This window comes from Ovis canadensis, chromosome 10 (genome assembly GCF_042477335.2).
Source record: "Ovis canadensis isolate MfBH-ARS-UI-01 breed Bighorn chromosome 10, ARS-UI_OviCan_v2, whole genome shotgun sequence".
NCBI classification, from domain to species: Eukaryota; Metazoa; Chordata; class Mammalia; order Artiodactyla; family Bovidae; genus Ovis; species Ovis canadensis.
This window is the reverse complement of record NC_091254.1, coordinates 46,382,340-46,394,418: the sequence shown is the minus strand read 5'-3', so window position 1 is coordinate 46,394,418 and position 12,079 is coordinate 46,382,340. Positions and strand designations below refer to the sequence as shown.

General features: G+C 56.8%; 1 protein-coding gene across 1 annotated transcript; it reads left to right on the top strand.

The window, feature by feature from the left end:
* Positions 1–3,888: 3,888 nt before the first annotated feature.
* PDX1 (pancreatic and duodenal homeobox 1) lies at positions 3,889–8,841 on the top strand. Its single transcript, XM_069602115.1, has 2 exons — positions 3,889–4,291; positions 8,396–8,841. The coding sequence occupies exons 1-2, from the start codon at positions 3,889–3,891 to the stop codon at positions 8,839–8,841; spliced, it is 849 nt and encodes a 282-aa protein (XP_069458216.1).
* The last annotated feature ends 3,238 nt before the right edge of the window (positions 8,842–12,079 follow it).

Below are 12,079 nucleotides of genomic sequence, written 5' to 3'. Positions count from 1 at the left end.
AAGACGAGAAGAGAAATGAAAGGCCTGGGGATGACTGAGCACAGATGGGAGTCTGGGTGAGAGCAGGCCAGAGGGGAGAGCCCAGAGCTGCAGGGCCGGCCACAGGGTTGCTGGAAGGAGGAGGGGTGAGCGTAGGCCCTTTGGAACACTTTTCTTTCAGCTGCAGAGTACACTGACTGCCTCAGAAGGATGAGACAAAAACAGGAGGAAAGGGCTGGTGTCTGGGGAGGAGGGGCACCAAGCCTAGTCCTAGGTCACAGCCCCCGGCCCCATATGCCCATTCCACTCTTCCCATATCGTAAAGAGAGCAGAGCCGATGACATGGGGAACGAGACAACTGTCCAATTAAATTAGACCTGTAGACTGCATTTACTAGACATTTGGGCTTTCCTGGTGACTCAGATGGTAAAGAATCTGCCTGTAATACAGGAGACCTGGTTTGATCCCTGGGTTGGGAAGATCCCCTGGAGAAGAGAATGGCTACCCACTTCAGTATTCTTGTCTGGAGAATCCCATGGACAGAGGAGCCTGGTGGGCTACAGTCCATGGGGTCGCAGAGAGACACGACTGAACAACTAACATTTTACTATATATTTAGCGGTAAACTGACTGAATTATCTGGAAAATAATTTCAACTCTCCACTGAATTATGCTTGATTGTTTTGCCCTAGCCACCAGTGGAAAGCCTTTGATTCAGAGTCTGGGGTCCTTTTTCCTGAACGAGTTAAGTTTTCCTTGGCCCCTCTCAGACCTGGGTACCAGAGTCTAAGGAAACTCCGGGGTAGGAAGGAAGGATAATGGACCTGGGGGAAAAAACACTGAGTCATCTACCCAAAATCAAGGTACGTTATGGAAGGAATGTCCTCATCTCATAGAGGACATCCTTTGCTTTAGTGCTTCACCTCCGGGTATCATTTAATAGCAAGTTAACTATAAAGAATACAATCTAACAAATTAAATTGCACACAAATACATCACAAACGCACCCTCGGAGCTAGATGATGACCATATATTGTTTTCCCTTTATAATGGAATACAATGGCTTAAAAATTCGCATCGCCAAACCAAATTCATCCTTTGGCACGCTTGTGAAAACAGCGAGGAAGACTCGGTCACTGATGGAAGGACAAGGTGACCTCCGTTCTCGAGCCGGGCCTCGGGAAGTGGGGGAGAGGGCAGGCAAGGACCGCCAGTATCAGCCATCAGGACGTCCTGCTAATAAACGACTTTTTCACTGTCCACACTTTAATTGGTTTACAGCCTTTTCTGTTTATTTATCCATAAGAGCTGCTGCTAAATGGCTCGAGAAGGCGCTCGCCTAATGGCTCGGTATCGCTGCCGGGGCTGTGGGAGGCGAAAGGGGCGCGGGCGTCAGCGGGAGTGAGAGCGGAAATGCATTTCACCTTTAATGGACTTGGCGCTTTTATGACACCCTGAGCCCCGTCCACAGAAGAAACACAACGCACCACCCAGCTCGCTGGCGAGGATCTGTATAAGCCTGATAATCAGGCGATCCCCAAATCTTCTTACCTTGTCCCACCTAATAACAACAACAAACGGCCGTCTGACCTCGGGTTCCCAGGCCGCTTCTTTGGGCAGCCACTAGCAGCAGCAGCAGCAGAAAACGCTTACTGTGGGAGCGGGAAGGTGCGGACAGCCCACCTTCAGCCCCCTCCACCGCCCCCTCTCCACCTTTGGCGGCGGTGGTCCTGGCCCCTCGGATTCCCGGATTCTGCCAGCGAGCGCAGGGAGCGGGTTGGCTTTCTGCTGAGTGCCCCTTTCCTTTCTGCAGGACCGAGCAAAAATATTAAATGGGAGCAAATGAAGCATCGAAATGGAGGCCAATTTACAGAAATGTGCAATTAGACGAGAAGTGCAAAGTAAACACGTTGGGGAGAGGAGAGGGGTAGAGGGAAAGGGCCGGGGGAGGCGGGCTGCAGCTGAGAGGGAGGCGGGGGCTGCCGTGCGGAGTAGGGGGGCTGCGGAGGGGCGAGCGAGAGGAGGAGGGGGAGGGGAAAGGTGCCCGATCTTTGTCCCAAGCGGTGCTGCAGTCTGCTCATAACCACGTCGCCAAGTCAACCCGCGGCGACCGAGCCGATTATCTCCGAGGGTCAACACGCGGCGGCCCGGTCACCCCTCCGGCCCTGCCCTCCGGATCGATGTGGTCGCTCGCGGCCGGCGATAGCGGGTCCTCCGCGGACGCCGGGAACAATGGATTCATTGACGGGGGCGCGGAGAGATTAGGGGCGCGGGTCCCACGGCCTTTCGTTCCCCGGCTCCCTCGGACTGCAGGTGGCCCTTTTCCCTGAAGAAATCGCCAGAACTGCCCCCCGCCGCCCGCCGCTCTCAGACGCCGCTTCGGTGAGAGGGGCGCTCGGAGGGCCCCGGAGCGGCGCGCGTGCCCACCCTCGGGCAGATCCCTCGGTGCCCAGCGCTTACTCATCCCAGCACAGATGACGCCCGCACCAACATCTCACCGCAGAAGGAATCTGCCGAGAAGTTCAGATCCCTAACTAGGTTTTGCTTTTTAATGAAAACGAGGCATATTTCGGGGTAGCGCACGCACTGCCTAACCAGTGTGTTTTCCACCAGTCTGTTAAAATCTGGTCAAACCTGGTAAAGGATTGGACGCAGTCTGCAGTTTAGGAAAGTCAGTGCAGTGATTTTCTCTTGCTGGTTCCTTGGTGGTCCACGCTCTCTCTTGCCCAGGCTTCTCTGCAAAGGGGTCCAGGGTTTCTAAAACCCGCCTGGGGGTTGGAAGACGGCATTCATTTCTTCAGGACGCTCAGAATGCCCAGGGCGAAGGGGTCGGTGGCGTGGGTCCAAGGTTTGGTGCCAATGCGACCTCGAGATAGTCCGTGAGCACCACTGGTTTCGCAAAAGCGTCTCTATTCAGCGAGGACCCCGGAGTGCTCTGAGCACTCCTCTCCCGGGCGTACCTTGTCTCCATCCGACCCAGGAGTCGACTCTCTGCAGCAGCCCAACTCCCACCAGGTCTCGGGATTCCTGGGGGACTAGCAGATCTGGAAACAGGGTGCCAGCCACCTCCCCCAGCCAGACAGGAGAGGGGCTGCAACTTCGTTTCCCCCTTACCCCAGTAGGAACCTGCATTCTGAGTTGACCAAATGAGCCTCAGTTCCCCCAAATCAAAAATTAATAGTGCCTTTCAACTAAAGTTTTTAAGCCATTGTGAATGTTTCTGAAGTTATAGTTTACACTCCAGAAATCCCCAGAGCACAACCATAGGCAAAAACACACTTCGAATCCTGGATCTTTATGCGTAACCTCACGGACATCACTCATGAGCGTGTACAAATTGCACAACCAAAATAGAACCAACGGCTTCCGACCTGCAGGGCTGAGGTCTGTGCATTTTTTTGGACCATATTCCCTAACAATATTTTTAAAGTCTGTTTACAACCTCCATATATGTATATACTTGTAAACTATATCAATGAACTAATATGTACAGTATGAAACATACAAGGAAAAAGACTGTTGGTGATGAAATATATTTCTATAAACGAATAGAAGTTCCTGCCCCACTTTGAATGTTCATTCCGGCCCCACTTTGGCACTGTTCTTTCAAGTGTGTGCAGGAAACCGAGCCGAGGGAGAAACGGAAACTTCAGGGGGCTCGTGGGGACCTGGATCTGGCTTCTTAAGGCCGCCGGCCAGGCCAATAATGGCCTCAGGCAGAGCCACGTGGGGCACAGCGGAGCCTATGGCGCGGCGGCCGCCCGCCCGTCCCGCCGGCCCCGGGTGCCCTCCGCGAGCCGCGCCGAGCTGTCAAAGCTGCAGGGGTGGCGCCCGGAGTGCCAGCGCCGCGCGGCTCCAAGTCCCCGGCCCCAGCTCGTTCTCCTGGGTCCCCAAGCCCAGGCGGCAGCCATGAACCGCGAGGAGCAGTACTACGCGGCCACACAGCTGTACAAGGACCCCTGCGCGTTCCAGCGGGGCCCGGCGCCAGACTTCAGCGCCAGCCCCCCTGCGTGCCTGTACATGGGCCGCCAGCCCCCGCCGCCGCCGCCGCCGTTCCCCGGAGCCCTGGGCGCGCTGGAGCAGGGCAGCCCCCCGGACATCTCCCCATACGAGGTGCCTCCGCTCGCCGACGACCCCGCGATGGCGCACCTCCACCACCACCTCCCGGCTCAGCTCGCGCTCGCCCACCCGCCAGCCGGGCCCTTCCAGGATGGAGCCGAGCCGGGCGCCCTGGAAGAGCCCGGCCGCGTCCAGCTGCCTTTCCCGTGGATGAAGTCTACGAAGGCTCATGCGTGGAAAGGCCAGTGGGCAGGTGAGTCTGGCCCCCCAGCCGCTCTGTCCTCACCCCGCTCTCCGTTCGACTGCCCCTCTCTCCAAGCGATTCCCAGGACCCTCTCTCGGTCTGTGACCCCAGCCCCCAACCCCGGATAACCTAGAGTCGCACTAAACCATAGGGGAGCTAACAAGGCCATATCGCACAGAAGAGTGTTTTTGTTGTTTTTCCTGGCTCAATCTGGAGCGGCCTTTCTACTCAGCGCTCTTCCTGGGAGTTTAAACCCCTTCCTCCCCTGTCCGCTGAACTCCAGGAGCCCGCGCTTCCCAACAGCCTAGGTCTGGCCAAGTTCAAGGCTTCGGACCTTCCAATCCTCGTCCAGCGGGCCTCTCCCCGCCCCCCAGCCCAGGACTCCTCAGTGCCGTCGAGGGAACCGAGCGGGGCTCTGGGATGCCCCGGACCCCGGCTTCAGAGCCCCGGCTTCCTTCTCGCTCTGAATTCCACACCCCCACACCCCCTTACTAGCGGCTTCTGTGAAGCAAGCCAGACCATCTCAGGGACACCTAGTAGGTGGAGAGAAGCAAGGAAGGAAAACTATACCCAAGCGTGCAGAGGTATCCAGAGGCCGGGGCTGGGCCGGGAGGGGGCTCGCCGCAAGGCCGGGGACTGGCCACTCACCCCCGCTGGAGAGGCATGGGGAAGCCCACTTTTGAACACAGGCTGCTTCCCAGCAAGGCAGTTTGAGGAGGGAGATGCCCTCCTGGCACAGGCGGCTCGGGAGGTCCCTCGCGCTGGCCAGTACCGGAAAGTCGGCCCGGAGGCGCCCCCAGGTCCCTTCCAGGCCCGACCCGGCGGCGAGTTCCGGCCGCGCGGCCTGCACCGCCGGCACCGCGTGACTGCTTCCGTGCGGAAGCCCCTTCCAGGCTCACCTGCTCTTTAAGCCATGGACTTTTCTCCTCCTCCCAGCTAACAGTCGGGAGTCGCGGGGCGAGGCTGCAGGTGCCCCCACCCCGGGAATCCTCGGCCCCTAGTCTGCCCGGCCTGACTGGCCTGCCTGACTGTGAGCTGGCGAAGCCAGGCGGGTCTTTGGGGGATCCGGGTTTGCCCAGGGTCCCCGGGGCTCGCCTCTCTCAACCTTTCTCCCGAAGGTTCCGTGGGGTCTCAGGCAAGTCCTGAGGCAGGACAGAGACCAAACTCAGGCTGCGATCTTCCCCCGCGCCAACCAAACCCGGGACAGACCCTTATCCTGCCCTTAAGAAGTTGCCGCCAAAGGCCTCGGAGCCTTGGGAAATGCAAGGTTCTTGGGAGGCGGGAGGCCGGCGAGCCTGGACCTGGACGGGAGGTCCAAGAGCCGCCTGGCGCACTGGGGACGCGTTTCTCCAATTCCTGGTCCTCCTCCTCCGCTTCCTCAGGAAAAATTCGAGGGAGGTTCTGAAAAAGACTTTCTGAGGTGGGGTAACTTCCCCACCTCCTGGACTCCTGTGGACGGAAGGGGCCACAGTGTAAAACCTGAAGGCAAGATAGCAGCAGGGGTGATGGGGGGAGCTCTGGAGAGGTGACATTCCTGGATTGGAGGACCAGGGTCAGAGAGACCTGTGCCAGTGGGCCCTCCAACCTGGGGGAGGGCCCTCCTCCAGCCAGAATGCTGCTGCACCAGCTCAGTCCTCCCTGGAAACTCTGAAGGAACCCAAATTCAAGGTCTGTGATCCTTGCCTGGCCGCTCCTAGAGGGGCTTCACGCCCCTGGGGAGGAAGAAGTGACCCGAAGGGTTTTTATTCACACATCAATCGGGTATGATTATTCATAACAATATGAACTTCCAAAACCCTCAACCTAAAAAATGAACTACATCCACCTCACTGATGGGCTTGCCCCTAAATACCACCCCACCCCTCCTACGCATCACAGAAAGGTACAAACTGACCTCTTCCCTTTTCTGACCACCAGCAGCCTCCATCCAACACCTTCACATTCACTCACTCAGTCGTGTCCGACTCTGCAACCACATGGGCTGTAGCCCGCAGGCTCCTCTGTCTGTGGGATTCTCCAGGCAAGAATACTGGAGTGGGTAGCCATGTCCTCACGCAGGGTATCCTCCCAACCCAGGGGTCGACCCCTCATCACTGGCAGGCGATTCTTTATTGTGGAGCCACTGCGGGAAGCCCATCCTGCACCAGGGCCCCTGAGTTAGTGGGCCCTTCCTTTGAGGCCTCTCAGAGCACTGTGGTGCGGCTGGTGAAAACGGGCCAACCCTGCAAGATTGCAGGTTGAATTTACGGACTCTGAAGGAACTTTTTAGATGTTCTTCTTTAAAAATATATTTTTTAAATTGGAGAATAATTGCTTTACAATATTGTGCTGGTCTCTGCCATACATCAAAATGGCTCCCTCATTTCTCTCGAAAACCAAGAAAGGCTTGAAGTGTTAAGATTCTGAGATGTCCCCAACAAGCAGGACTCCGCTGACTCAGACCTGAGCCTCCGCCTTGGCTTCTGGGCACCCCCTTTCAGTCTGGGGGAAAACCCCAGCAGGTTGTGCAGGGTGGTTAACCCTCCTAGCAAACACACACACTAGCTTTTCAACTCTAGCATACAGGCATAGGAGAAATGTCTGCTCTACGAAGGAAACGATGATTTTGACCTGTTCCTGGTGTTCTGGGGGAACCGACTGCCCCAGAGTCCACAGCCCGGGCGCAGCTGGTGTCTCATCCAGAAAGGAAAATATTAGGGCCTGGAGGCTCGCAGCCTCGGCGAGCGGCACTAATCCACTAGGATGGGCCTGGCTGTTACTTCTTTGGCCTGGGTTCCTCGACCACCCACCACTGACACCTCCCCAATGGGGTACCCAGCTCCCCGGTAGGGGGGTCAGGCGTGAGCCTCCCCTCTCAGGGAGCCTCTCCTCTCATCTCTGCCAGTATTTCAGGCCCTGGATGCAGAGGCTGGGGCTGACAGTGACCGTCCCTCGGGCTCAGAATGGCTCCCCTTCTGGTCCAGGGCAGGGACCCAGCTGAGGTCAGAACGACAGTTGCAGAGAATCTACCAGCTCTTGAGTTGGTGCTGATCACAACAACATAACTCTATAGAGAGATATATGATATGAGATACAACAATACATGTCATAACCTCCGGATTCTTATTAGCTCAAGGTCTTTCCAACTGAAGGTTGCATCCATTTGTTGGTGAAATTAATTTACTGTGTTGAGACCTCTTTATTATTATTATTTTTTAATGAACTAGTAAACTCCAGAATATGCCCGAAATGTGGGAGACCTGGGTTTGATCTCTGGGTTGGGAAGATCCCCTGGAGGAGGGCATGGCAACCCACTCCAGTATTCTTACCTGGAGAATCCTCATGGACAGAGGAAACTGGTGGGCCCCAGGCCATGGGGTCACACAGAGTCGGACACGACTAAGCACAAGCCAGTAAGCCATAGGGAAAATTAGCATCATATGTGGCAAAGTTTGGTTTAGTGCCCTAGATATTTTATATGTCAGTTTATATCAGTATGTGAACTGAGTGATGATTTGAAATACATTTCTTACTACAAGTCATCATCAGAAAAGTTTTAAGTCCTTATTTAAAGACATTTTTTGCCTTTGTGGAATCCAGTTGGTTTAGATTCTTATTATGTGCATTTTGGGCTTCCCTGGGAGCTCAGACAGTAAAGAATCTGCCTGCAGTGCGGGAGACCCGGGTTTGATCCTTGGGTCGGGAAGGGAAGATCCCTTGGAGAAGGGAACGGCAACCCACTCCAGTATTCTAACCTGGGAAACTCCGTGAATAGAGCAGCCTGGCGGGCTACTGTCTGTGGGGCAGTAGCCTGTCTGTGGGACAGGACTCTGCCACTAACACTTCCACTTTTTCACTATGTGCATTTTAATGAGCATCAACCCAACAGCGTGATTCTAGAACCACTGGTTGTTAGAGCCACGGGCAGATAAAGGACCTCCAAGAAAAGACAGCCTTACTGGGGAAGGCCTTTGAGCCCCAGACTGTACTTATGGATAGTTGGTTGGACCTCAGCGGCCAGAGCGGCTGGGAAAGGGCCAGGGCCGAAGGATCGAGCTGCAAGGGTGGGAGCAGGCGGGAGGAGCCAGGGGTCGGGGGGGGGGGGCCCACATTCACGTGCGGTGTCGCCCGCAGGCGGTGCCTACGCAGCAGAGCCGGAGGAAAACAAGCGGACACGCACCGCCTACACCCGCGCGCAGCTGCTGGAGCTGGAGAAGGAGTTCCTATTCAACAAGTACATCTCCAGGCCGCGCCGCGTGGAGCTGGCCGTCATGCTGAACCTGACCGAGAGGCACATTAAGATCTGGTTCCAAAACCGCCGCATGAAGTGGAAGAAGGAGGAGGACAAGAAGCGCAGCTGCGGGCCCCCGGCGGCGGGCGGCGGGGACGCGGAGCCCGAGCAGGACTGCGCGGTGACCTCCGGCGAGGAGCTGCTGGCGCTGCCGCCCCCGCCGCCCCCCGGCGGTGCCGTGCCGCCCGCGGGCCCCGCCGCCGCCCGAGAGGGCCGCCTGCCGCCAGGCCTTAGCGCATCGCCGCAGCCTTCCAGTGTCGCGCCCCTGCGACCGCAAGAATCTCGGTGAGAGACTCGCGCAGGCGGGAGGAGCGGACCCAGGACCCCGGGTGTGACCACCGGCCCAGGCTGCAGGGGAGAACCCGGGGGGCTGTGAGGCGCCCGTGCCCACTGGGAAGCCGTGGGGAGACGCTGTCCCCCTCCCCGTGGAGAAGAGACTTTCTCTGTAAAGTCCGGGGCGCCTTCGTGTGAAACTGCTGGGACTGGCAACGTCTGGGCTGTTGAACCTCTTTTTAGAGAAGCCAACTCTTCAAAAAGACCATAAAAACTATACAGATAGGAACCTTGCCCCAACATAAGCAGGCGAGCCGGCTGGAGCCCCTTCATCCGCCCGGAAACAGAGCCATTTTTACTCTAAAGGTCTCTCTGCCTTTACTGTAGAAATAATTGAAAGGAAACATCCGAGGTTTCAAAGACCTAGTGAAATGGATGCTCGTGGAATAGAATAATTCCTCTTCCTCCTCTTCTCTTTGAATCTTTCCATCAGAACCAGACACCTCACTGCACATCCTTAGGCCTCCACTTCTTTTCTCTGAAGAAGAGACCGCCTTGCAGGGGTCACTGGGCAGCAGCAGGGCTAGGGGGTAGGGGTAACCCCATTGTTCCAACGTTCACCCCGCCCCGTTGGTGAGGTGGGAGGGACCTGGAGGTTTGGGGGAGAAAGAGGCCCCCTGATCAATTGCTGCCAGAGATATGTGGGTGTACGTTTAGTTCCTGGTCTCCTGGCAGGGAAGACTGCGGAGGTAAGCAGGGGGGCCTGACTCACCTTGGAAACTAAGGAGCGTGATTTCCACATCCTTATGTGGTTGGGGAGCTTGGGGTGGGGGGACGTGGAAATGGCTATTTTTATTTAAAGTTTTTAAATTACCTCACAGTTCTTTACAAACAGGTCTTTGGTTTCCAGGTCAGTTGGTTGTTTCAGGGTCTGGGTCTTGTGTTCAAGTGATGTTTGTGGGAAACGATGAATAAATACAGATAATTGGAAAGAGATCGACTGATTCCCCTTGCTTTGTATCAAACCCGTTTTGTGGAGCAATGATTCCAGTTCATTTAAAAAAAAATTAAAACAGCATATTTTCTCTGGCACTACCCAGAGAAAAGTCAGTAATTAAGACATCACCTTTGGGTTATGAGGTTGAGAAAGCCTATCAGCGGGTGGATTTTTGGATTTGTTTTATTTTAAAGTTAGGAGTCACTTCTGAAGATGAATTAATTTCTTAGGCCCCAGAGATGGGGGGTTTGGAGATGGGGGGCTGTCCATGAATAGGTACAGTGTCAGAGCTGCCTCTCTGCACCGCTGGCACCCAGGCCCTCAGAGAAACGCCCAGAGCTGGCAGTCGGGATGAGTCTCCGCCCCTGGAGCCTGGGGGGCCAGGAGGCTTGTGTTGGGGGCACACAGGCCACAGTTTTGTGGGCTCCCGATCTCCAGACACCCTGTCCTCCCGACGACCCTTGGACGGGTGGCTGGCCCAGCTGTGCGCCTGAAGGCACCTCCCCAGCGCTCCCACCGGTCTGTCCTGAGACATGGACTCACGCCCAAGAGTCAATGATATTTTCTTTAGCAAAAAGACGAAAGGTTTGTTTCGTTGGTGGTTTTGCCTCTGCTTGTTTTGCTGTTTTGTTGTCCTTGGGTTGTTTGCTTTTTGTTTTTCTGAGAGAAATCGAGTCACAATGTCCAAAGAGAAGCAGGTTCTGTGGATCAGAAAGGAGCTCTTCCTCATCAGTGAGACACCTCACAAGGCAGCCAGTGCCCTCACCCTGCAGCCTCTGTGCACCTGCCTGGGCTCGGGAGTCCAGCACCTCTGGGTTCAGACCTGGGGTCCCTCAAACACCGGCTGTGACTCTGATAAAATGACTCCACTTCCCCGTTCCTGGGCTTCCTCATCTGAAACGTGGACGCACCTCACAGAGCTGTGAAGTTTACACCAAAGAACACAAGCAACGCGCTTAATTCAGTATCTAGAAAATAGTTATCCCTGTAAAATAGTTGTTTTACAACCGCGGTCGTTTTCTGGGGAACTGCGGCTGCAGCTCTTTGCTTGTCCCCACAGCCTTTCTCCTTCGACAGATCCCCTCTTGGTCACGTGCCTACTGGCCTTTACTGCGCGCGTCCTAGTTTGACGCCGCCCCGCCTCGTAAGTACACTTAGACTGCCCGCAGCATCCCTGACCCGGCAGCTGCCTTCACCGGACACCGGGGGAGCTGATACTGGGGAGGAGATACTACGGAGAGAGGACCCTCTGGAGCTCGGCCTCCCAGTTGGTGGAGGTAAGGGGATTTGAGCTCGAAGACCAAGGAGATGTTGAGGTTTCCGGCGGGGACTCGGGATTCCAGGGTTCCGCATCCCAAGGAGAAGCCCGGGCCGCCGGGGCGGGCTTTGGAGTGGAGAGCGCAGTCTGCCTCCGGCCTGCCTGCGGCCTTCAGCTTAGCGGGGCCGGCGCCTCCGCGCACGAGAAGCCCGGCTTTAGTTCCGCCTCCCTGGGCTCCAATCACCTTCTATCCCTTTAGCTACGCGGGCCCGGAGGCAAATCCCTGAGTTCTCCGGTTCCTCTGTCTTCCCAGACGGTAAAGAATCTGCCTACAATGCAGGAGACCCGGGTTCGATCCCTGGGTCAGAAAAATCCTCTGCAGGAGGGCATGGCAACCCACTCCAGTATTCTGGTCTGGAAAATTCCATGGACAGAGGAGCCTGGCAGACAACAGTCCATGGGGTCGGGGTCGCAAAGAGTCGGACATGACTGGGCGACTAACATTCTGGAATATAATGGGCTCAACGCGAGAATGAAATGAGGTGGTGTCCTTCAAGTTTATTGCTGTTCGGCGCACAGGGATGGGGGAGGCCGAGAGGAGATGCTGCTGCCAGTGGAGGCCGGCCCCCAGGAGCCCTAGGAGATCCAGGGAGGCGGCGGAGGGCGGGCCCGACTCGTCAGGTGGCCTGGAAGACAGCGAGGAGGGGAAGAGCTCTGTCGGAGCCACGCGGGGCCTCACCTGACCGGATGGGGCGCGCGGTCCGGCACCCCCGGCCGCCCAGGTCCCAGACCCGCGTGCGGCTGGACGTGCGCTCCCCGTTCGCGTGGCCGCCCTCGGCCGTGGGCTGGCGGACGCGAACCTCCGGCCGAGGGCGCCCGGAGCTGCCAGACGAACCCCCGCGCGGCCCAGGTCCCCCGGGTGAGGAGGCCTGAACGACGACGGGCCCTCCCTGGAGCCCGGAAAAAGCCGGCCGGGGCTCAAGGGACCGCCGGGCGCCG

Bases quoted from the DNA above. Each gene is read 5' to 3' on its own strand.
- PDX1 (XM_069602115.1), top strand. From the start codon at position 3,889: ATGAACCGCGAGGAGCAGTACTACGCGGCCACACAGCTGTACAAGGAC. The intron at 4,292-8,395 runs GTGAGTCTGGCC...TGTCGCCCGCAG, and splicing joins GTGGAAAGGCCAGTGGGCAG to GCGGTGCCTACGCAGCAGAG.